We start from the raw sequence: 26,029 nt of genomic DNA, 5'->3' as shown, positions 1-26,029 counted from the left end.
TGTTCAACTTAGTACTGCTTTTTATGATTTGAGTTACCAAACATTTTTGGAAGAATGTTGGAGATTTGAAAAACTTAACCCATTGGGTATGCCCAGGACTTTGTCCAAAATCTATCTGTAAGCACACAGCCTAATGATAACACACTTTTCTCAGAGAAGCAGTAGGTGGTAGGTTACCTTAGAGAGCTGGTAAGAAGAAGCTGTGTGGAAAAAATACCTAGAGAGCTGGGCTAGGAGTCAGAAGGGAAGACAAGATAAACTTTGTGAAGAGCCTTCCGTGTACTAGGACCTTTACGCAAATTATCTCAACTATTTAGGATGACCATAGAATTGTTTATTCAAACTGGGGCCATTTGGGAGTGAACAAGGGCACTGTAATCAAGCTGGTACAAGGAACACACACTAGGATTTTCCTAAACAGGGGAGTGTGTGACACCTTCCTCTTATTCCTTAATGCAGCCTCATGATGGGCTTATTATGATCCTCACTTTTACAGTGAGGAAATTGAGGTTCAGAGAGCTCAATTAATTTGCTCTGAATTACTCAGATGGGGAGCAGTAGAGATGGGATTTAGCCCAGGCAATTTGCATCCCTGGTCCATGCCAGGTTCACACCCCAAGCCAGCTTCTGTCACAGCTCTGGACTCACTCACTGACGGGCAAATCATGTGAGTTTGATTATAACGGGTCAGTAACACTCACCCTGCTATCCCAGAGGTATTGGGATGTAGACCTAGTGATTGCATGTGTGGAGGAGCACGTTGAGAGGTTAAACCATTATCAGATGTAGAAGCTTATAGTTGTTTCCTGAAATTCACTGCCAGGTGTTTGAAATCATCTGGTTACTAGGATCCTTCTTTTGGCTGGTCAGATGTGGCTTTCTGATTAAGGGTGAATATTAATTCACCCTTTTCTAATTTTCTAAAAATTTTCTAATAATTTATTAGAAAATAAATCATAGTTGTTTCCTGAAATTCACTGCCAGGTGTTTGAAATCATCTGGTTACTAGGATCCTTCTTTTGGCTGGTCAGGTGTGGCTTTCTGATTAAGGGTGAATATTAATTCACCCTTTTCTAATTTTCTAAAAATTTTCTAATAATTTATTAGAAAATAAATCATACCGCTTTTCTCTATTCAATTGGTCTTCTTCCTGAATGCGAAACCTTTGCTTACATTTCCTCTTCCTCTGAAGAGTCACTGTTTCCTAGCCAAAGTCCCTTTCTCATACAAATCCTACATCATCTTCATGCTCTGGTGGAGCCCCACCTCATTCATATAAAATCCACCCTTGCCCCATCATCCCAACCCACATCCCTTACTACCCTCTTGCCTGAGCTGACAGCATTCTTAGAATGTATACAACAGAGCTGGGCATGGACTCCACAGGGCTTCTCACATGGGCTCTTAAATCTCTTGTACCGGGGTAAAATCTGATGTATGGAGTTCAAGGACATGGATGGGAGGCTCTGTTCTGCCACTAATTAGCCACAGAACTTCAGATAAACTTTGTTGACTTCTCTGAGCTTTAGTTTCTTTATGTATAGAACAGAATCCTCGCTGGGGTAAACATTAACAGAGATAATGGATGTAAAATTACACTGAAGCATGATCTTTGTGACAGATGGGATTATCACCTTTTTAATCCTTAGGAATTTACGGAAAGAGCAAGGTCTCTGGGGTCAACACACAAGGGTTGAATACAGACTCTGCTATGTATTGTGTATTAAGCATGGGCAAAATATTTTTTCCTCTGTCAAAAAGGAATAATAACATCTACCTGGTGGGGATGTTGCAAGAGTTCATAAGATAATGTATGTCAAGTGTATAGATAGCATTATGTCTACCCCCTAAGTTGATACTCAATTTATGCTCTAATTCCTAAATATATATATACAGAAGTCAACAGATACGCTAAATAGACATCTATAAAACTACCAAACTATACGTAATACCTATTTTTACTAAAAGGATCTTATACAACCATGAATTATCAATTACTCATATCCCTCAGCCCCCTCCCAAAGCTAAAGAAGATATTTTTTTCTTAACAAGGGCCGCCTGCAGATGTGGGTAGACATGTTTCCCAAGGATATGCCTCAACCTGGACCTCCTGTTGACATCTCTCCAAGGCGACCCAAAGGGTATGTCAGCTGTAGCCCCAGCTTTAGGGGAAGATACCAGGATAGCAGATAAAAGAATCATGACATTTTATCTGGTGTCTGACAGGTTACCTGATCATCATACCTCACTATCCACTTGGCCAGTTTTGCAGGAGCTGGTGGTGGCCCCTGCCTTAAGGGAGGGGCTTCTGAGTTTCCAGTTCCTCATCTGAAAAATGCTGGTTAATAGAAGGAAGACCTGCTCAGAGGAACACATGTCCTTGATGGTTCTAGGGTCTCCAGCTTTGATACTTGGTTCTCACAGAACCAAGCCCCTGAGTGTTTATATTTCTGAACTTGGTAAACTTTAGGAAACTTACAGACCAAAGGCAATGCTAGAACCACACAGACAGCAACTGACTCAGCTTTCAAGGTCATTGACTTAATTCTTCCTTCTCCCATCCCAGATATGAATTGAGAGTGACCATCTGGAACACTGAAGATGTCATTTTAGAGGATGAGAATTTCTTCACAGGCCAAAAATCGAGTGATATTTATGTGAAAGGGTAAGGTTATCAACAAACTCCAACCTCCCTTTTCCTTCCTCACCTTTTTAAACCCTAACCAAATCTATGCCCCATGGAGGATACTAAACCCACAGCCCACAAAAGGAGCCATCTTACTTCATTAGATAAGGCCACTTTCTTTGTCTAATATTTGTCTTATTTTGTCATTTTGCTAAAAATTATTACCTTATAAAAATATTTTATGAGGAAAACTTATTACATATACATCCTTCAGTTAAACGTTGGATACCTAAACTTATTCAGTAACATTTGTCATATATCTATCTTTAAACAGAAGGAAGCAGAGTGATGTGGTGCTGTTAATGAAAGATTAATATGTCGAGCAAATTGTAAAGCGAATGTGAAAGCTAAAATTTAGACTTTCCTGTTTGCTAGTGGTATTGATTTAAAAAAGATACAGCCTAAGACCCAGGGAAGCATTTTATATCTCTTTTATATCTTGGCTCTGCTTCCTTTTGACCACTTGTCAGGGAAGGGGCGATGAGGTGGTATGGCATCAGAAAAAAGGTGATTTAAATCTGTACCTTAACTAAAACCTACCTCTGCCTTATGCTAATATCTCTTTGCCTTCCCCAAACAGGAAGTATTCTGCCTCCAGAATGTACGTTATCAATGATTTGCAGTCATACCACATCAGTGGTTCAAAGTTCCCATTTTTTTCTTAATAAAAATATAGAATGAGTTAAACTTTTACAAAGCAGGAGTAATAGAAGGAGCATGACCCAAAATAAGATTTTAAGATCCACTGAAATTGCTATTTTACCATGGCTTGAAATACGGAAGGATTCTGGGAGAGTTCAGGTTGAGACTTCCAGAAGCTGGCCTTCTGGAAAATGTGTGAAGGAGATGTCTGTTCACTCTCTGTCTGCTTCCCTCCCACTCACTTCTCAGCCAACTCCAGTCTGGCTTTCTTCCCAATATTCCACCAAAGCAGGTCTCGCTAAAGTGACAGTGCTCTCCATTTTGCGAAATCTAATTGTCTTGTGTTTTTAAAAATTAGTCCTTATCTTATTGCCTTTGTCTGAGGAGCATTTGTCACACCTAAGCACCTCTTCTTTTTGAAACACCTTCTTGCCTTAACTTCTGTAGCAACACATGTCTGTTTTTTCTCTTATCCCCTTGATTACTTCTTGTCTGTGTCCTTCGAAAGCTCATTTTCTGCCGTCTAGCAGTTAAATAGCTTGTAGCATTGTCCTGGGTCAACTTCTCATCTCCCACTCTTTTATCTCTCTGCCATTTTCAACTAACACTTCGCTTGAATCAAGTGGTTCAAATAACCAGTGGCTTTAGTTGTCACCTTTTAATTTCCATTCTTGACAACTCCTGTTCCCAATGTGTCTATGTAGATTCCTCAAAAGCAGCACCTCAAACTGAACAAGTCTAAAACCAAAATGATCTTACAACACTTTCTTCTCTATGGTTCCTTATCTTAGTGACTGGCACCATCATCCATTAGGTTGAGAACCCCAAACCTACAGACCCTTTCCTCACTGACTTCCCCATTTCTAATGTGTTGTCAGAGCCTGTCCATTTCACCTCCCAAGTGGCCATCAGCACTGTTCATCCTCTCTGTCTTAGCCTCATCCCACCATTGTCTTTTCCTCCATCATCTCTTGCCAGGTGGGACCACAGCAATACCAATGCTACCATCAAATTGGCCTCTCCATATTCATTCTTGCCCTCCAATAATTTGTTCTCTATGTTTAAACATGAGCTATCTTTTCAAAACACAATCTGATCATGTCCTGTACTTAAAACCCTTCAATGACATCTCATTTTCTCTGAACAGAGATTCAACTCCTTAATACATCCTAAAATATCCCATATAGCTAGCCCCTGCCTCTCTCTCCAGCCTCATTTCATAGCACACTCCCCCTTGCTCTCTGCAAGAAGAACTAAGAAGAAAGACCTAAGGCTGCATCCTTACTTCTTCTTCCACGGGGCCTTTGCACATCTCTCTCTAGTGACTTCTGCCACTCACTCATGTCCCTCTCTCCCCTTTCCCCTATGACTATAGCTCCATGAAGCAAGGACCATCTCTGTGTGCTCCCTAACACTCCCCTGGTGTCAAGCTCTCTCATTGCCTTAGAACAGACACCACAAATGTATTGGTTGAGTGAACACCATCTTCAGCTAAATAATTGGGCCCATACATGAGTGGTGACACTCCTCCGTGAAGAGAAAGGCCTTCACTCCCCTCTTCCCTGCCCTGGGAAGGAAGGATGTCTGCTTTTAGAAAGCACACAGCTTGAAATTATCAACTAGTTTGAATAAAAAGTACTTATTTTCTCAATTAATTCACCATGGACAAAGTAGTAGGGATAAATGTACTAACTGTAAGTTATATTATGCTGGGGATGGAGGAGGAAGGCCAGATAATACTAAGAAGACAGAATATGATAGATAATTTGGAATGTCCAAGGCACATTTAGGCATCATCTCATGTGATTTTTCAGAACAACCCTATAAACTAGGTGCTATAATTGCTTCCAGTGTACAGATGAAACAAAGACACAGGGAGGTTAGATAACTTATCTATGGCTGCACAGTAAGTGGTGCGGTCAGAGTTGGAATCCAGATGGGTGCAGGTAGCCCTCCCACCCTCCATGCCACACCAATCCAGGCCTGTTGGGCTTTCTAGGCCTAGAACCAGGCTGGGGGGGGACCAGTTACAGTCTGATGGCACAGGTCTGACAACACAAGTCTATACCAGCCCAATTTCAGAGTCCTCAGTATAGTGGGTAATCTTATTTTAACACTCAAGTATAGAGGTGGCATCCCTTACAAAGAGGGCTCCCAGGGTGACAGAGATTCAGATTACACTTTCACTTCATATTTCTTGAATTTTCCATCTTGATTGCATGGGGCTTCAGATCTACACAAGCAATTGAAGACCCTTCCCCAGCCTGCCTTGGCATGAGCCATTTTTCTGTTGTGACAGACCCCCTGACCCCTATTTTATTCTTTCAAGTTAAAATGGAAACTTCCAACTGAATCTAATCATAATGATTTTTAAACTATGATCTGTGACCACACTGAAATGAGCTAAATCACTTACGATTATCCTGATGCCTGGAGAACGTATTCTAAGTATTTGAATTCTTTGTAATCTTTTCTCAGGTGGTTAAAGGGTTTGGAGGATGACAAGCAGGAGACAGATGTGCATTACAACTCCCTGACTGGAGAGGGCAACTTCAACTGGCGCTTCCTGTTTCCATTTCAGTATCTCCCGGCTGAGAAGCAAATGGTCATTACCAAGAGGGAGAACATCTTCTCTCTAGAGAAGATGGAGTGTAAGACTCCCGCTGTGTTGGTGCTGCAGGTTTGGGATTTTGAAAGGCTGTCCTCAGATGACTTCCTGGGTAAGCCAGTGACTTCATCAAGCACATATTAGTCTCAGCTTTTGGAGACCTTAGTCTAATTTAGTTACAAAGCTAATAATTTCAGCACTATCTACGATAGCAAAAACTTGGAAACATCCCAAATAACCATTAATAGGGATTAGTTAAATAAGCGATGGTGCATCCACATGATGGACCACTACATATTCCAAAAGACTTAAGTTGATCTTTGCTCTACCACTAAAAAGTCATTAAGCTTTGAGCTAATTACTGGTCTGCTCTGTGCCTCAGTTGTAAAACGAGGGTAGTAATATTACATATTTCAGAGAGGGGCAGAGCTGTAAATATGGTAACACAATTAAAGAGCACGCCGTAGTGCCTCACATATAGTAAGCACTTGTAAGCCAAAATGTACCTGAGACAAGTCTCAATCAATTTACAAGTTTATTTTGCCAAGGATAAGGACAGGCCTGTGATATAGCCTCAGGAGGTCTTGATGACATGTGTCCAAAGTAGTCAGGCTTCACCTTGGTTTTATACATTTTAGGGAGATATAAGACATCAATACACGTAAGATGTATGTTGGTTTGGTCTGGAAAGGCGGGACAAGTGGAAGTGGGGGCTTCCAGATTGTAGGCAGATTCAAAGGTTTTCCAGTTGGAAATCGGTTATTGTCTAAAAACCTGGAATCAAGAGAAAGGAATGTCTAGGTTATGATAAGGAGTTGTGAAGACCAAGGTTTTTTCATGCATATGAAGGCTCAAGGTAGCAGGCTTTAGAGAAGATAGATTATCAGACTTGAAGAGTCTGTTCTATGAGTCTTAAGGTCTTTGTTGATGTTAACAGTAATGAGGCATGTCTGACTCCCCCTTCCCATCAATGGCCTAGAACTAGCTTTTCAGGTTAATTTTAGAATGCCTTTGGCGGAGAGGAGGAGTCCATTCAGATGGTTGGGGGGCTTAAAATTTTATTTTTGGCTTACACACTCAAGTGATAGTCCTGCAAACGTTAAAAATATGGGAATATCTAATGAATTGGACAGTTGTACAGGATGCATTAAGTAAAAAAAGAAAAATCTCATTTCTGTAAACTACATTTATATGTACAGGAGAAAGGGATAGTCATAGAAAGCTAAGCACCAATACACAGAGCAGTGGTCAACTTTTTAGGGATGAAATTATGAAAAACTTTTCCATTCTCATGTTTTTGCCCATGTATATATGCTCTGAATTTTCCATATTTAACAAATGTTAATTTATAATAGGAAAAAATGGTTAAAGAGATATAGAACTCATGGCAATCTCTTACTCTGCCTTGTGTTCACTCATTGGAAAAACAGTGTTGGGAACCCACTAAGGTTCACTTCCTGTCCTGCAGAGTAGATACAAAGACAATAAGACTAGTCTCTGACCTGGAAGAGTTTAGCGGACACCAAGAGGGAGGTGAAGTGGGGTGAGGAGGATCTCATGGGGTTGTCAGTGCTAAAGCAGGGGAAGGTTAAAGCCAATAATCCAGGCTCAGGGAGCAGAGGAGGTGCTCAGCAGTGATGCTACCTGCAACTGAGGCTTGCAAGTTAAGTATTGTTAACTTAAGGGTTAAAACAAGCTCTTCCCTTGTCTTCTACCTGCTACCACGTGATTAATCTTTTGATGACACCAAACGTGTCTCAATCCTATTGGTACTCCCAATACCTAGCACATAGTTGTGATCCAATGTGGTACTGATTGAATGACTAGGAAGTGAAGGGTGAATGAATGAATGAATGAGGATGGTGATTGAGAAGCTCTTCTGTTACTTTTAGAAAATGCTTCCCTAACTGTAAGGGTCATCTCTCCACAGGCACCCTGGAAATGAACCTCAACAGTTTCCCTCGAGCAGCTAAGTCTGCCAAAGCCTGTGATCTCGCCAAGTTTGAAAATGCAAGTGAGGATACCAAGATCTCTATATTCCAGCAAAAACGTGTGCGTGGCTGGTGGCCTTTTTCTAAGAGCAAAGAACTCACAGTAAGTGACAGCTATAGGAGGTGGAGGAGATGGGGGAAGTTGGGGGCATCATGCTGTTTCAATGAGTCATTTTGTGAACTTCAAGTAAAATGCCTTGAAATGACATGAACCCTTCATGCAGAGGTTCTGCTAAGAAGCAAGAATTTTTAAAGCTTTATAAATGCATGAAGACTTAGCGATCTATATTGAGGTGATTTTCTATCCTTTTGGCCTGAACTTACGCCCCTGGCATTAATTTTTTTTCAACATTTCTTGAGATTATGCATGAAGTCCTGAGTAATATACAATTTCAATGCAATTACCTTATGCCTTCATCCTCAAAATGTAAGACATGTTTTAAAAAGTGATCCATCTTTTTTGGAGATGGAGTCTCACTCTGTCACCCAGGCTGGAGTGCAGTGGCCAGATCTCAGCTCACTGCAAGCTCTGCCTCCCAGGTTTACGCCATTCTCCTGTCTCAGCCTCCCGAGTAGCTGGGACTACAGGCACCTGCCACCTCGCCCGGCTAGTTTTTTGTATTTTTTTTAGTAGAGATGGGGTTTCACCATGTTAGCCAGGATGGTCTTGATCTCCTGACCTCATGATCCGCCCGTCTCGGCCTCCCAAAGTGCTGGGATTACAGGCTTGAGCCACCGCACCCGGCCCATCCTTTTCAAAGAAGGTGACGGCAGGAGGAGCCATGTATCCCTTTTCTAGAATTGCCCACTTCCTGCAAATGCATGTCAGACTGTGTGGCATGTGTTTGGAGGAATTTTTGACCTTCCACAAACATTGGGAAGACAGTTTCTTCTTCCTATTCTTTCAGCTCCCTCACTGATCTTCTGTAAGGCAGGAGGGATGACTTAGTGAGGTTGGAAAAAGGTACTGAGACTGATAGCAGGGTCTTTTTTCTGCTAGCCTCCCCTTGGGATGAGTGCATTCTGCCCCCTGCTTCTAGTGCCTTGTGGCAAAAGCACACCTAGGACAGGATTTTTCTGGTAGCACGTCTGGATAGAGACCTATTTCTCTTTCTGTCTCTGCTCTAAGGATCTAGTGGGTGTGAGGCAGGGATTCCCCTTGTACCTCACTGGGTAAATGGCAGCTGCTGGTCTGACCTCATGGTGTCTAGTTTTATTATATTTTCTGAGAGTTTGTCTCTTCTATACATTCTTAATTGGATCCCCTTGATTGGTGAGGTTGCTGTAGAGGCCCAGCCAGTTTCATTCACCCTCAAGTACTTAATGAGCGGTTACTACTGCCAGCCTCTGGCCTTGGTTCTGGGCAATCAATATTTGTTGGATGCATGAATGAAACCAGAAATGAATGAGTCATGGCCTCTGCTCTCAGCCAGCTCAGAGTCCAGTGAGAGGGACAAACAGGTCAACATCCAATCATGCGTGGAATAACCGAGGTGTGAAATGCAGGGAAGGAATGGAGAGGTGGGAGGGATGCAATTGTCCTGATGGAGTTGAGGGTTCAAACAGGACAAAGGACAGTGAAAAGGCATTTTATAGATGAAAAAGAGCAGATGTCTACTCCAAGTGAAAGAACCATGATGAGTACAGTATGGAGGCATGAAGGGGCTCCCGGTAGAAGGCTAACAACCCTCTGATCAAAATTCCTGAACACAGTACAAGGTTGGAAAATGGGGATTGCCAGGCCCAGAAGTCCAAACTGTTATCCTTTGACATTATTCTAATCTCTCTACATTAATAAGCAGTAAATTTAGATGCATGATCATATAATAGCAGTCATCTACTATATTTTATATTCCTTTAGATTTTGAGAAATATGTACAGACTCGTGTTATTTCATTTAATCCTAATTACTCTTCATTTTCCATGTCATTTACTTATTTCTTCATTTCATCCAACAAGTATTTACTGAGCTTCTATCAAATGATAGGCCCTGAGAATAAGACATGAGTAATACAGACAAGGTCTCTGTTATCACAGAGCATACAGTCTAAAGTCAAGTTCAGACATACAGACCGACAGAGAGCTACTCACACATACTCCAAGAAAGAATGACTTAGAACAAGGGCTGGGCAGGAGACAAAGCACCAAATCAAAGCTTATCCAATGCAGGGATTTCCATTCACTATGGTGGCAGGGGAAGGCCTTTCTGTGCCTGTGAAACTAAGTTGGAACTTGATGAATGAAATGTAGTGAGCCACGGGAGGAAGAGCATTTCCCACAGAGTAAATTCCATAGGTGAACGGCCTGAGGTGGGAATGAGTTCAGTGCTTTGGACAAACTAAAATCCCAGTGAATAAAAACCTCCCATAACTGGTGTGTGAGGCATGAGGGCAGTGCTGGTAAAATGGAGAGGACACCAGAGCCTGATCACATAGGCCTTGAGGCTATGGTGAGAAGCTTGGACTTCATTCTCAAAGGAAAGCCACTGCATGGTTTCCAGCAGGGAGGGGATCTGCCTCACCTAGGAAACACATCCCCTTAATGCTGTGTGGACAATGGTCAGAAGAGGGTCAAACTTGGAGAGAGAGGACTAGGCAGAGATGTAGGAAAGATTTAAAATATGCTGAAATAGGAACTCAGAGAGGAGGCTCTTTGGAGAAGGGCACTTGGTTGCTGTGTCAAATGCTCCTGAGAGTTTAAATAAGAAGCCACAAAGATGTGCCCATTGGACTTAATGGCATGGAGGTTCCCGGTGACCTTTAAAAAAGCAGCATTGTGAATGTCCACAGCATTATTCATAATAGCCCCAAAGCAGAAACACTCAAATGTCCATCAGCTGATGAGTCAATGTTTAAAATGTGGTATATCCATACAATGGAATATTATTCAGTCATGAAAAGGGATGAAGTACTGATATGTGCACCAACATGGATGAACCTTGCAAATGTTATACTAAGTGAAAGAAGTCTGTCTTGAAAGACTACATACTGGTCTGATTTCATTTATGTGAAATGCTCAGAATAGGCAAATCCATAGAAAATAGATGAGCAGTTGCCAGGGGCTGGGGTGGGGTAGAAGGGGAATGGGGAGCAACTGGTATGGAGTTTCTTTTTGGGGTGATTAAAAAAAAAGTTCTGAAACCAAATAGTGGTGATGGCAGTACAATTTTGTGAACGTATTAAAATATATGTAATTGTTGTATAATTTAAAAGAGTGAACTTGGTGAAACCCTATCTCTACTAAAAATACAAAATATTAGCTGGGCATGGTGGCGGGCGCTACTCAGGAGGCTGAGGTAGGAGAATGGTGTGAACCTGGGAAGCAGAGCTTTCAGTGAGCCGAGATCGCACCACTGCACTCCAGCCTGGGCAACAGAGCAAGACTCTGTCTCAAAAAAAAAAAAAACAAAACCAGAGTGAACATTATGATATGTGAATTATATCTCAGTTTTTTAAAAGCAATGTTAGTGGAATGGTGAAGACAGAAGTAGAAGAATGTGGATTGTCCAGTGAATGAGAAGCAGGTTAGTGTAGACTCTCTAGAACCCCCACCAGTTTCATCTCTCATTGCTCCCCTCCCAACTATCTCAAACCCTTCCCGGACTCTTGCTTGTCTGCTCTGTGGACTGGTTCTTCTGCCTGGATTGCCTTAGCCCCTCTGAGAATATTCCTAGTCCTTAACTATTTGGAGATTCTTTTTAGCAGTTGTCCCTCTGAGATGCCTTCCTGGGTATCCTCAGCCTGGGTGGGCTTGCCTTCTACTTCCTTACATGTGTCTCTTGACACACTATTTGAACTTGTCCGTGGACTTTATGGTTCTTCTACTGTCAGCAATTTGAGTCCAAAAAGTATGTTTTTGCTTTCCATTCCCTTTCTTAATTTTCAGTGTCTAATGTACGTAGCACATAATACTCAAATATTTATTGAATGAATCAATTAATTCAAGAATAATTAATTGACCCTACTATAAAGAGATTATAAGGTTTTCTTCTGTTTACTTAGTGTACTGAGCACATAAGAAGTGCTCAGTAAATGTTCTTTGAAAATGAACACATTAGTACCCATTGATTTATATGATTATCTGAGTGTCGGTTTAGAAGCCAGAGAGAAATAAAGAAATGACAGAAGACAGGTAGATTTTAATGGCAAGGGGATCAAAAGATTTAGAATATTACACAGTGGTGAATGGACGAACCTTTGGGCTTTGGCAGTCTATTTATTAAGATCCGTAGAAGCATTTGAGCTTATGATCTGAGCCCCACCTGCTAGGTATCAGAGTAGTGGCAATTTCCATGATGTTTCACCTTCTCTCCATGCTGTCCTTGCCGGAGCCTAGGTATGTCAGGTTATTATAGTGATTTAAATTCATTTGTTGAATAGTTTTGTGATGACTGTAATGTTCTCACTTAAGTGAGACATTTATGTGGGAAATTTAGTGTCTGGTTTGATTGACTCAATGCAGAGTTTTTCTGCTTTTGTGCTTCAGAGGGTCCATTTGAAGATCCCTCTATTTGAAGATTCCTCTTTGTCTCGTGAGGGAAAACCTAACAGAACCACTAAGGCCAGATCACCTCTTACAGTCCTATCATAAAAGAGAAGCCTCTTTTATGAGGACATGCACATTTTATAATTTAAGATCCCACAGAGGACTTACGTGCATCAAAAAATGCATGTCTGTGTTAAAAGTTTCAAAAGCTTTCTGGATTGTCCTAGGGATTGCGATCAGTAATAATGAAAGGGGTGGATTCCACCCTAGAACGGTGCCAGGTCAGCAGATAAGCAATGGATTCAAGGCTAACTGGGGCCAAGCACAGTGGCACACACTTGTAGTCTCAGCTACTTGGGATGCTGAGGCAGAAGGATCCCTGGAGCCCAGGAGCTCAAGTCTACCCTGGGCAACAGAGTGAGACCTTGTCTGTAATAATAATAAACACTGACTCCTGGATTCCATCCTTTAAGAAATAAGAAAAACCATCTTGGGTCCAAAGCCTGGCTCCATTATTTACCAGCTGTCTGAACTTTACCATGAACCTCAGCTTTCTTAGCTGTAAAGATTGAGAAAATTAAAGTATGTACCTCATGAGCTGTCATAACCCTGAAATGAAATAGAATCTGTGTGCCTGGACCATACTAAGTATTCAATAAATATCAGATTTTTGCTTGAGTGAAAATTTACTCAGCAGTCAACTGTTTTGACCAGTCCCTGCTCCCACTTCCTTCTGGGCCCCAAGATGAGGGAATGCCTCAAACTCAAAATACCTAAATATCTTAGTCAATGTTAACATCTAATCCTTAGGGGTTACACTTTTGGTAAATGTAAGAAAAAAGAAGGGGCTGGGTGTGGTAGCTCATACCTGTAATCCCAGCACTTTGGAGTAGGAGGACATCTTGAGCCTGAGAGTTTGAGACCAGCCTGGGTAGCACAGTGAGACCCTATTTCTACAAAAAATTTTTTAAATTTGCCAGGAATGGTACCTACCTATAGTCCCAGCTACTTAGGAGTCCCAGGTACCTACCTATAGTCCCAGCTACTTAGGAGGCTGAGGAAATAGGATCCCTTGAGCCCAGGAGTTCAAGGTTGCAGTGAGCTATGATCATGCCTTTGCATTCCAGCCTGGGCAACATAGGGAGTCCCTGTCTCTATAGAAAAAAAGGAAAGAAAAGAAAAAGAAAGGGGGGCGGGGGGGAAGGAATAGAATCTCTAGCAACATACTCTTAACTATTTTATAAATGATTCTCCTGATGAATTGGCCATGATAATGAATTAAAGATTTGAAATGGCTACATTGCCTGGGGGTTCGTTGTCTCATGCTGAGAAAAAAATTTAGGATATGGACACATGTGGATGGGTTAAGGAGTGGAAAGTTTAATAGACAGAAGAAAGGAGAGGAGCTCCGAGAGAGAGGGACCCATCCAAAAAGGTGGCGAGGTGGCCGACTGCAGCAGATTTTAAAGGCAGGCTGGAGAAGGTGGTGTCTGATTTATATAGGGCTCACACATTGGTTCAATCACGTATGACGTTTACATAGGGCCCAGGAAAGGCTGGTTGCGCCACCCTAATCTTATTATGCAAATAGGCTTTCCAGTTGATTGGCACCATCTTTTCTGTTCTTTAGACGTGGCTGAGGGAAGGGAAGATGAGACCACCATCTTGAACATGTCTAGTCCCTAGTCCCTGCCAGCATTCACGGTGCAAGCTCCCAGCTTGTTTGTCTCTGCCTGCAGTTTGACTTTACAGGCTGCTCTTTGATAAAGAGAAAGGCCTTACCGAGGACTCCCATACTCTTACTACCTGCCTTAAGTGATTTCTTCTTAACTCCTGTATCACCTTCTATACTAAGGATAGGGGCTTCTAATTAAATGCTCTTCATTTCTATCAATGTAGTTTTCCCCTGAGTCTAGATGATCATGTTGCTCCTTCAGTAGTTCATTTTTCAACAGTTACAGAGAGCCTCCTCTGAGCAGGGCTTTGGTAGGATATCCTGAATACAGAGATGAATAGGATGCAGCTCTTGCCCCCAAGGAGCTGCTGTCTTGAGGAGAAGACAGAACAGTTGCCGGTTGCTTCTCTTGTCTCACTGTCATAGTAACAAGTGTTACCAATAGGAACTGACTACCAGAACCTGTTCTGAAAGACTGAACATACAAACAGCAGTGGTCAGACCACACGTGACAATAAAGCTACAACCTCTGCAGCAACGAGCCCCAAACCGTCAGAGCTTGGGCAATGACTGCAAGCTTCCCTAATTGGTGCCCCTCCTTCCAAATATGTTCCCCTAACTAACCACGTATGACAGCCCCCTGCTTCCAGTTTCCCCACACGAGCACCTTTCAGTCAGAACACATCCGATGACTTCCCTTTTCTTGTGATAAATCTTCCTCTCTCCCTATTTTTGTGTCTCTGACAAACCTAAGTGACGGTAGCGCTAAATAAATAGCCTCTGTTTGTTCTTATCTTGGTGATCTTTGTTGATTTCCACAGCACGAAACACTGAATGTATATTAATTCATTTATCTGCTAAAACCCCCTGAAAACATATATAATCAATCCCAGTTTTATAGATAAGGAAGCTGAGGCACAGAGAGCTTAAGTAACTTGCCTCATGTCACACAGCTACTCAGGGAGGATGAGATTCAAACACAAGCAGTTCACTCCTACACTCTTGAGTCCTAACCACTGTGCCATACTTCCTTTTCTGGCAGAGGGTCATAGAAACAGAAGGGACGTCCAACCTGTCCTGGGGTCACCAGCAATCTTCACCATAGAGGTGAAGTCTGAAGTGATATTTTCGGGGGAAATACAATTTAAAACAAAGTCTCCCAACTCAAAAGCAATAAAGTTTTATCATTGAGTAGTCATTAAAAGCAACCTGTTGAGAGATTACAGAGACAGAAATTTTATCCTTTTATATAGCTGAGCAGCAATCACCCATTACATACATATTTTCAGGAGAAATGATAACTAGTTCTCAAATAAGAGGACTTCACAGCCCCATTTGTCACACATTGTTCTAGATTCACATGGTCATTGAGGTGACCATTTCTGTTACTTGATTAGTTTTACCCAAAGGATAAACAAACTTCTCAAATCTTTATGCCACCTGCTAGAGATTTTTTTAAAAACATTTATTTTTAAATCTGTTATCAGTGCCCCCCCCAGCAGTGTCATTTAATCAATCTTCTCAAATCTTTATGACAGGAGGTAGTTTTGCAACTTGGAGCAAAGTGCTCACCAAAGTTAGTCTCCTACCCTCCCAGAGAAACTGGGGTATAGGGTGCTAGTCTCCTGATGTTTACATTTCAAGGAGATGGTTCTCAGATCCTTGAAAAAGATGTTCCTGGGTGTTAAAGACAAAAGGCCTATCAGCTTTCAAAACAATTGATATACATTTCAAAGAAAAGAGAAAGTACTTACAATTTCTCTGAAGTAAATGCTTTAAGAGAAAAGGGGGAAGGAAATCTCTTCCGATTTTCAACAGGGAGAACTAAGCCTCTCATTTTTTATTTGTATTTGCCCTTACACCTCCTAAAGGGAAAATAAGAATTGACTTCATTTTCATGCATACCAATGGCCCACGGTCAGAGCCTAGCCAAGGCTAGGAGCAGCATGGAACCTGGTCCTGAAAGCCCTGCTTTGGCCTGCAGAAGGGATGTATTCCAGCTACCCCTGTCGTCTTGTTACAGGAAAGGGGTCCCAGTCCAGACCCCAAGAGAGGGCTCCTGGATCTTGGGCAAGAAGGAATTCGGGGCAAGTCTGTAAAGAGAAAGCAAGTTGATTAAGAAAGTAAAGGAATAAAAGAATGGCTACCTCCATAGACAGAGCAGCCCTGAGGGCTGCTAGTTGCCCATTTTTACGGTTATTTCTTGATGATGTGCTAAACAGGGGTGGATTCATGCCTTCCCTTTTTAGACCATATAGGGTAACTTCCTGACATTACCAGGACATTTGTAAGCTATCATGGTGCTTGCTGCTGGGAGTGTAGCAGTGATGATGACCAGAGGTCACTCTTGTCCTCTGATCGTTGGTTTTGGTGGGTTTTGGCCGGCTTCTTTACTGCAACCTGTTTTACCAGCAAGGTCTTCATGACCTGTATCTCGTGCTGACCTTCAGTCTCATCCTGTGACTTAGAATGCCTTAACCGTCAGGAGTGCAGCCTAGTAGGTCTCAGCTCCATTGTACCCAGCTCCTATTCAAGTTGCTTTGGTTCAAATGCCTCTGACACTCTTTCCCCCTTAAGTAATCAATAACCATATTAAGAAAATAACTTTCTCCTAATGGAGTAGCAAGTTAGGTGGTCCAGAGTAAATGGTGTAATGGAAAACTCCTGCCATTCCTGGGGGCACTTCTGTTCCATGTGTGTAAAATCACTAAGTTAGACTGGGTGCCTCCAACATGCATGCCCAGCCTAGACATTCTCTAATTCCAACTCTGTGTGCCCTCTCCTCCCGTTCTTTGAAGCCAGTATCCGAACATTGCTGTCTGGTTTTAGTTCCTGGCAAGCAAGAGAGGGTTTGTTTATGGCCATGGACACCTGCCAGCTTTATTTTTAAAGCTGCTTATCAGTACCCCCCAGCAGCATCATTTAGACATTTAGACCACACAGCTTCTAGTGTGGAATGTGGAATGTGGCTGTCCTCAGAGTAAGTGAAAAACAGCTCCACGGCATTGCTGAGGAATGGGGACTCTTGGGAGAAAGAAAGGGAATATCTACGACCAAGTTCTTCGTGAAGCACATTGCACTCTGCATTTTATATGCCTTATCCCAAGTCATCCTACTCAAAGCAACCTTTAAAGAAATCACTCTTTTAATAGATAAAGATCAAAAAATGTCTTTTACAAGTTAATCCCACAAATCAACAGACAGCCAAGGTAAATCGCATCCCCGGTACATCAACAATTAAAACTTAAAGGGAGATTTCTATGCTTCCAGTTTGGTGTGAAAAACAGCTGTCAGCTTCTATGATGGCTACATACTTAGATGTTATGTTCTAAAGATTCAACAGTGAATGAGATAAATTCCTAGCATCTTGAAGTTCACAACTTAGCTGGGGAGGGTGGTAGATAGATCATTTAAATAATATTTAGCAAGATCAGATAGGAGCAGAGGAGGGAGTTATTTTTACATAAAGATTCTTTTTAAGATAGGGTGTATAATGTGCATGTATAGGAAATCTGAAAAGCACAAAAGGTAGAAAAAATAGCACACATATGTATACCATATAAAGAAAACTCTTGCTAACGGTTTGGTTATTCCTAATATTTTCTCTATGCATAATCATTCCATACTTAAAATAGTGCCTTCTTCATTTTGTTCCACTCAGTTTTCTTATGAGCATTCCTCTGCATTATACTGGCAATATTATTAACTCTATATTCTCAAAATAAAAATGCCAGTTTAATCATTGTGTTTGTCCTCAACATTCATTTAAAAAATGTGAGCACACAGAAAAGTTGAAATGGAACAATGATCAGCCATAGATCCACCACCAAGATTCAACACTTGCTGATATTTTGCCATATTTAGTCAATATGTTTGCGTATACTCCATCGATATATGAAGCATATTTGAGTATTTGTGTGTACGTATATATACCTATTTTTTGACTGAACAATTTAAGCTGCAGACATTCTGACACTCTACCCCTAAATACTTCAGTATGCATCTCTCAGGAATGTAGACACTCTCCTACATAACCACACCACATATAAGTAAATCATGATTCCCTAATGTAATCTGATATCCACACCATATTCATGTCTCCATCTAGAAAAAGAATACCCTATTGCCCCCAAAATGTCTTATATAGCTGTTTCATATTCACAACAAGACTCAATCATGGTTTATGTATTGCTTTTCGTTATTATATCTCTTTGGTCTATTTTAAAACAGTCTTCTGACATTTTCCCCTCATGCTGACTATTTAATGAGACTAGGCTTGCTTTATCTGGTTGTTTTCTCATCATATTGCTTATCTTATTCTCTATCCTCTGTATTTCCTGTGAAGTGTAAGTTAGGTATGACAGCATTTATCAAGTTGTTTAATAGGTGATGCTGTTTACTCCATAGCAGATCATGCCAGGAGGCACATGCTATCAGATGGTCTCATATTAGTGATGCTGTGTTTGCTCACTTGACTATGTTGGTAAATACAAGATCTCTTCATTGTAAAGGCACATTTTCCCCTTTGCAGTTAGCAGACAACTGATGGGTAACGTGGTGCTGTGGGGAATTCCTGTTCTGCTCTACCCAAAGGCTTTAATAACTACTGGCAATCTTAATTATTTCATTGGTTTTATAAAATAATTTTTCTAACCCTTGCTTACATCTGTCTGTTCAAGCTATCTATCAATCTATTTACCTATCTACTATCATTTGAAAAAATGTATTTATTGGTTGGCATTTATCTGTTAAAAAGAGCTTTCCCTCATCAATTGGAAATAAATCAGTCACCTTTCTCCCCTACTCCCAAAAAAGACAGGATAAATACATAATTATATCGCTTAATAACCAAATTTTAGAATTCAGAGTTGGTATAAGAGTCATCTATAATGATTTTCCCTTGCTTTTGTTGTTACTGTTAGCACTATGGATTCATGGATTTTTAATAAATATATTATAAGCTCTATCCACTGAAGAATCTAGAAGTAAAATCACCCAGTAGCAAAGACAACTCCTAGCACCTAGATCCTGGTTTCTACACATCAGCTCCTACTAAAAACCAACCAACCAAAGAAACAAAAAACAGGGATCTTTGGGGAAATGGCTGACTCCAGGTCTACGGCAGATAAAATCCAAAATGAGTCTGGGACATCTCAGTGGAGCAAACAGGGCAATTTGAACATCCAAAAGAATAATGACTGTGCTTTGTATGTAACACTTTTTCTGAGTTTTGAATTATTTCCTTAACTTAGTTACCCAGAAATGGAATTCCTACATTCAGCATATAAGATTATGTATGACCATATAATACACACACATAGTTGTATACCTGTATATATGTGTATGCAACTACATATAATATACACACATATGTAGTTGTGTACATGTGTGTATGTGTATACAACTGTGTGTATTTTTGTGGTCACATATGTATGTATGTACATGTATGTATGTGGATATAACGATATATACACATAAATACATGTATACATATATAATGTGTATATGCAATGTGTGTATATATATACATATACATACATACACACACACACACACACATATATATATATATTCCTTTTCCTAAAAGATTTTGCCAGCATACTTTCCTCCATTAACATATGAGAATGCCTCATGTAATTCCAGTCAGGGGTGTGTTTTCATAAGCAATAATCATTGCTGAAGGCATGTCCATTCCAAATGCAATCACTTCTCAGCCTCCGAAGGCATCCCTTCTGTAGGCACGGTGCAGTTTGGCACATCAATTGTATATGTGATATGACAAATCCAGGCTTCTCAAGGATATTTTCTTATTGTCTCCTATCCACAGATATCATTAGGCTAGTAGATCGTCTCTCAGACTGTCTATTTTTACTAACTCTGATTTTAAATTACATTTAGAGGATATTATTAGCTTATGACCTCTCCTTGGTGCTGAGCTGGATGCTGATGGTTGAAACAGGACAGGAAACTTCTGTGTGGAGCGATACCCAGAGCCACGACATTTATCGAAGCTGTCAGTAAACACCTTTCCCCTGCAGCCTTCCCAATGCCTGATAGATGCATTGTGACCTTTCTAGTAGGGTGGTGGAGCTGGTGCAAGGCTCTTCATGATGATAACAAATGACTCCTATGTCTAGGGCAGAAGTAATTTAATATTCTCTGCCTCCTTTTTCCTTGCATTTCTTTTCCTATAGGAATCTGGGCCTGTGGGACTTTTCTGGTATTTTCTCTATGGGCAGAAGATGTTTTCTGTTAAACTGCATATTTCTGTTGATGAAATAGTATTGAAGTTAACAACTACCATAGTTAAAGGCTTTCTAGTTAACAAGCCCTAGGCTAAGCACTGCATATGTGTTATTTCATTTATTTTTCAAAGCAACCTTATAGGGTACATGCTGTTAATAGCCTCAGTATAGTGAGACTTAAAGAGGGCAGGTGACTTACCCAAGATCACACAGCTAGTAAATTGTAGAGCCTGGTTTCAAATGCGGATCTGTCTTTCACAAGTCCTATTCACTTGACTATTTGTGTTGTCCTATGCCACGCTATGCCATGCTATGCTATAATATTAAGCTATCCAAAGCCAGCCCACAGATAGAGATCAAAAGCATATACTAATGCCAGAGCAATGACAGCAATTATGGGGTTCCTCCTGAATATTTCAGAAACGGCACGTTTATTCATTGTTACATAAATAGCCTACTTTTTTCTTCCAGAACAAAGTGCCATTTAGACACGTAAAGTGGCAAAGGAATGGAGTTTGGCATTAAAGGACCTTGGTGCAAATCCGGGTTTTTTAACATCAGTTAGCAAACATCACCAAGCCTTGGTTTCCTTGGTTGTAAAATGGTAATAAAAATGCCGTATACACTATTCACAATAGCAAAGACTTGGAATCAACCCAAATGTCCATCTGTGACAGACTGGATTAAGAAAATGTGGCACATATACACCATGGAATACTATGCAGCCATAAAAAAGGATGAGTTTGCGTCCTTTGTAGGGACATGGATGCAGCTGGAAACCATCATTCTTAGCAAACTATCACAAGAAGAGAAAACCAAACACCGCATGTTCTCACTCATAGGTGGGAACTGAACAATGAGATCACTTGGACTCGGGAAGGGGAACATCACACACTGGGCTTATCATGGGGAGGGGGGAGGGGGGAGGGATTGCATTGGGGAGTTATACCTGATATAAATGATGAATTGATGGGTGCTGACGAGTTGATGGGTGCAGCACACCAACATTGCACAAGTATACATATGTAACAAACCTGCACGTTATGCACATGTACCCTAGAACTTAAAGTATAAAAAAAAAAAAAAAAAATGCCGTATAGTTTGTCAGATTGCCCGAAAGGTTAAATGAGCTAATGCATGCATAAAACACCATGCAAGTTATAAAGTGCCAGAGTTGAGTTTATTGTTATTAAGAGTAGAGAACAAAGGGGCAACTGCGATCCTCTTACTGTGGCCCTAACTTACTCTCTGTTGATTTCTATTCTCTCTTCCAAGCATTCTGGATCCTAGCAATTGGTTAGCTCCTCTTAAGCTGACTCTACTTCAAATTAGAGGAAGTGGATGAAGTGCCTAGTGTATAACATACTGCTCAGCAGAGCTTAAGTTACCTGTGAATGATCTCTGGAAATAAGTCTGTTTTGTATATTGGACACCATTTCTCCATGAGTTTTGGACTTATTTCTTGAGTCTCTCTCAGCCATCAAGTCCTCAACTCTGCCTTTCATCAATCCTAGAAGTTAGAACCAGATAGCTCTAGAAAGCATCTGGCCATTTGACAGATCAGAAAACTGAGACTCAAGAAGACAAGCGCCATTGGATGGTGATCATGAAGACAATGATGGAGTCATCTCATGTTAGAGTTAGGCAGGCTCTTATAAACCTTCTAGTCCAATGTTCTGGCAATTAGATGAATAAGTTGGAAGGCAGCCTGCTATAATGGAAAGAGCATGAGCTTTGGTATCTCATACAGACCTGGGTTCAAATTCCAGTTAGTTGGCTTGTTGTCTGTGTGACCTTGGAAAAGTTATTTGATCTCTGTGGTTTCATTTCTTCATCTACACAAGGGAGACCTACCTTGCTTATTGCTATGATTGATAGACAGATAAATGATAGAACAAACCTGGGGCAAAGTGAGCGATCAGTAAAGCATTGCAATTACAGGTATACATATTATTACTCTACTATTGATGAATGTGTAAAGGAGAAATTAAAATCAATAGAAGCTTTATATTTTTTCCCCACAGTTTTCAAATAGTTTCTGAATGCCTATATGTGCAAGTCATTGCCTATGGGGCTAAGATTTCTCAACAGGAATGAGAGACTACATATATACATGTTTTCATGAAACATTTCTAGATCATAAGACATTTAATGCTACTCTGAGTTGGGCCAGGGTTCCATTCAAAGGATGAATGAGACCATCTAGATTTTAACTCATGATTTCACTGGTAATGAAAGTCCACTGCACTTCTTTATTAATTCAGGCAGCCATGCCACTCCCTCTCTTTTCCTGCCCCACAACCTTACCCATATGTATTCTATATCTTTCTTATATCTCCCATGATTATATTTTAATGGCTGCCAGCAACCAAACCTACTTGTGAAGAAGTCCTGGCCTTTTTAGGGTGAATGGGTAAGTTAACACGAGACCACTGGCTCATCGGAATCTTAAACTTTTGTATTGGGGAAGAAATCAATAATGTCTGTGAAGTCAAGTAATGCCCAGTTCATGTGTGATTCAGAGGAAGCAGCTTTATCAGCAATCATGTGTAATAAAATGCTTCACTCCTACCAGCTCTGCCTCACTCCTATCATCTTGAATTTCAATGCACAAAACCAAAAGAGGCAGGAGAAATGAGAGTCTCTGTCACCAAGAATAGGAGCTCCAGGAGATCAGAAGTTCTGTTTTTCTTAATCATTAAGTCTTTAGTGCCTAGAACAATGCATGGCACACAAAGGATCCCCAAAAGTGCTGAATGAATTAGTGAACAAAGGAGAATGGCTAACTTTTGTGGGGGTCCTATCTCATCCTTTGATAAATCAAGACATACGTCCCTGCCAAGAACTGTGGCATAGTGCTCTAAAGAAACACATTACTCTCACAATTTTCAAATAAAATAGGCCATTTCTTATTGAGAGAACAGGGGAAGAGGGAGGGAGTGCTATAATAAAAGGATAACCCTAAAATCACTAGTGGGGACAACAAAAAGAATGAAGAATGACAGAAAAGAAACACCATTCAGCAAATGTGGGGTCACTGTCACCAATTTCCTCTTGAGAATTGACAGAGAAGACAGACTGTATCAGATTCAAAAGGGTCTGCCACTCAATTAGTCCCCTTTCTAATTACTGCAATATTTCTTCAAATATCAAGTGTTTACAAGAAGAGTAGTACATGTGACTGGGCTTGTGTGTCTGTGTGGACACATGGGACGCTTTCCTTCCACAAATCTTGAAACATCATTCCTAGGCTTTTGGTGTTCATCATAAAAATGGCTTCTCCCAGGACCAAAAAAGCAACAATATTTATCAAAATAAAGCAGCAGGATAGTCAAAATACTTTCTGGAATTCTCCAACTTGGTAACACTTCTAGAAGGTTGCCATTGGCCCAGTGGGCCTTTGTGACTAGAAACAAAAGCTTTTGCATCTTTTTGCAGGGCAAGGTTGAAGCTGAGTTCCACCTAGTTACAGCAGAAGAAGCTGAGAAAAATCCTGTTGGAAAAGCCCGAAAGGAGCCAGAGCCCCTGGCCAAGCCCAAGTGAGTGGAGTTGTGAGTGGGAACATCAGAAATGGGAAGGGGCCTTTGCAGTCCTCACTGGTGTCCGATATGGGCACCTCATTAGAGCAGTCCTGTGAGATACCCAGGAAGCCAGGAGGCAGTCAATCGGTGCCTTCCAACCTGTGTAGCTTTTTGAAGAAAAAGCTAAATATAAGAAGAAATATAAGACATAAACTATGCCTTCCAGGAGCTTTCGATCTATTTGGGAAAAATAACGCATTCATAAAATAGTTGTCAGAGTGTAGAAGACTCCATCATTTCAAAAGAGGGTGAGTCAAGTGATGAAAGAGGAACTTGAAGTGAAGGGAATCACTGGCGTCTGAGGCTGTCAGGAAAGACTTCATAGAAAAGGTGGGAGTTGAGCTGGTAGGTTGGACAGATGGAGGGTGATGGGGCCTTGGGCTGGATTCTAACTGGACCCCTGCTCTCTGCTCCACACCAGCCTTTAACCATGGTACAGGAATCCTCATCATACAAATGTCAGGCTGCTACTGCTTCAGGCCACATGCTCTTCTCCCATTTTCAGGCCTCTGCCTATGGGTCCTCAGAAAGTGGGAGTCAGAAACATTTTCTGGGTGTCTTAAGCACTCTGAGTGTTGACAGGATGACCCCCTTTTTGATTTTCTCTTCCTTCCCCCTCAGCCGCCCAGACACCTCCTTTTCCTGGTTCATGAGCCCCTTTAAGTGCCTGTACCACCTCATCTGGAAGAATTACAAAAAGTATATCATCATTGCTTTCATTCTGATCATCCTCATCATCTTCCTGGTTCTTTTCATCTACACCTTGCCAGGAGCCATCAGCCGAAGGATCGTTGTGGGCTCATAGAAGATCATGGAGGACCCAGATCCTCCCCATATACTAATCCTCTCTTCCTCATCTGGGAGCTTCTAAGAACATGTCAAATGCATGGCACTGTGCTGAGTGCTAAGGGGACAGATCAACCCTTCTTGGAAGAGATGGAAAAGAAACATTTTCTCCCTGCTCCAACCCCTGCCTCCAGGTTTCAAACTTATAAGACATAAGGCATGTTTTATCCCTTGGGCAGCATGAAATAAGGCACTTTCACCTCATGGTAATCAACAGTGACCTCAAATTAACTTAGATCAATGTTATCTTTATGTAATTGCTTATATCCTGAGAGGTTTAGTTCTGGGTCAGAGATTTGATTAGAAGTACTTTATTTTAAATAAAATTTTAGGCCAGTTGTGGTGGCTCACGCCTGTAATCCCAGCACTTTGGGAGGCTGAGGCAGGTGGATCACTTGAGGCCAGGAGTTCAAGACCAGGCTGGCCAACATAGTGAAACCCCTTCTAAACTAAAAATACAAAACTTATCAGGCATGGTGGCACGCACCTGTAATCCCAGCCACTCGGGAGGCAGAGGTTGCAGTGAGCCGAGATCGTGCCACTGCACTCCAGCCTTGGTGACAGAGTAAGACTCCGTATTGGAAAAATATAAAAATAAAATTTTAGAGCAAACAAACTGAAAATATTATAACAAATTACTAGACATTGAACCAATTCCTTATATCTTAACCTTGTGTAATCCTTATAGTTTACAGAACACATTCACTTAGGCTGTGAAACTGGCTTGCAGACAATGTCACATAAATCATCTAAAATACCTTATTGTTGAAATTTCCATCTAGAGACGAGATGTAGTGGATTTTCTATTAAAGTCACCACTTGCGGAACATGTTCAATAATAGTGGTTGGTTCTGGAGAAACCTTTTTTGATTTATGCTCTGTGGCAGTTTCCAGATGGGAACTTTATAATATGTTGTAAGATATATGAAATATAATTGTGTGGATGGATCAGGGGCAGCTCCATGCCACCAGGAGGAATTCTCTTTTGTCAGATATACAAGCTCCACCAAGTATGGTCTTCCCATAGACCATGATATGAATGGCCATCCCTGGCACTATTCAGCACTTAGTGCTGAATATCTGACATATCTGACCACCATACGTGCCAGATTTCATCATGAATCTTAAGCACAAATTTTTATTTTATTTGAGACAGTCTTACATTCTTCACCCAGGCTGGAGTGCAGTGGCATGATCTTGGCTCACTGCAATCTCCACTTCCTGGGTTCAAGCAAGTCTCATGCCTCAGTCTCCCAAGTAACTGGGATTA

The 26,029-nt window shown here is 41.1% G+C and overlaps 1 protein-coding gene across 1 annotated transcript in view; it reads left to right on the top strand.

Annotated features, from left to right (window-relative positions):
• FER1L6 (fer-1-like family member 6) overlaps window positions 1-24,990 on the top strand; it is a 212,734-nt gene extending 187,744 nt beyond the window's left edge. Inside the window, exons 36-41 of the mRNA XM_011949292.1 lie at window positions 2,053-2,141; window positions 2,567-2,665; window positions 5,807-6,048; window positions 7,867-8,030; window positions 23,771-23,871; window positions 24,535-24,990. Coding sequence (XP_011804682.1) covers window positions 2,053-2,141; window positions 2,567-2,665; window positions 5,807-6,048; window positions 7,867-8,030; window positions 23,771-23,871; window positions 24,535-24,718 — 879 coding nt within the window. The 3' untranslated portion in view covers window positions 24,719-24,990. The remainder of the gene's footprint in view (window positions 1-2,052; window positions 2,142-2,566; window positions 2,666-5,806; window positions 6,049-7,866; window positions 8,031-23,770; window positions 23,872-24,534) is intronic.
• Window positions 24,991-26,029: the final 1,039 nt, after the last annotated feature.

This window comes from Colobus angolensis, unplaced genomic scaffold (assembly GCF_000951035.1).
Source record: "Colobus angolensis palliatus isolate OR3802 unplaced genomic scaffold, Cang.pa_1.0 Scaffold295, whole genome shotgun sequence".
Lineage (NCBI taxonomy): Eukaryota > Metazoa > Chordata > Mammalia > Primates > Cercopithecidae > Colobus > Colobus angolensis.
This window is presented reverse-complemented; position numbering and strand designations above follow the sequence as displayed.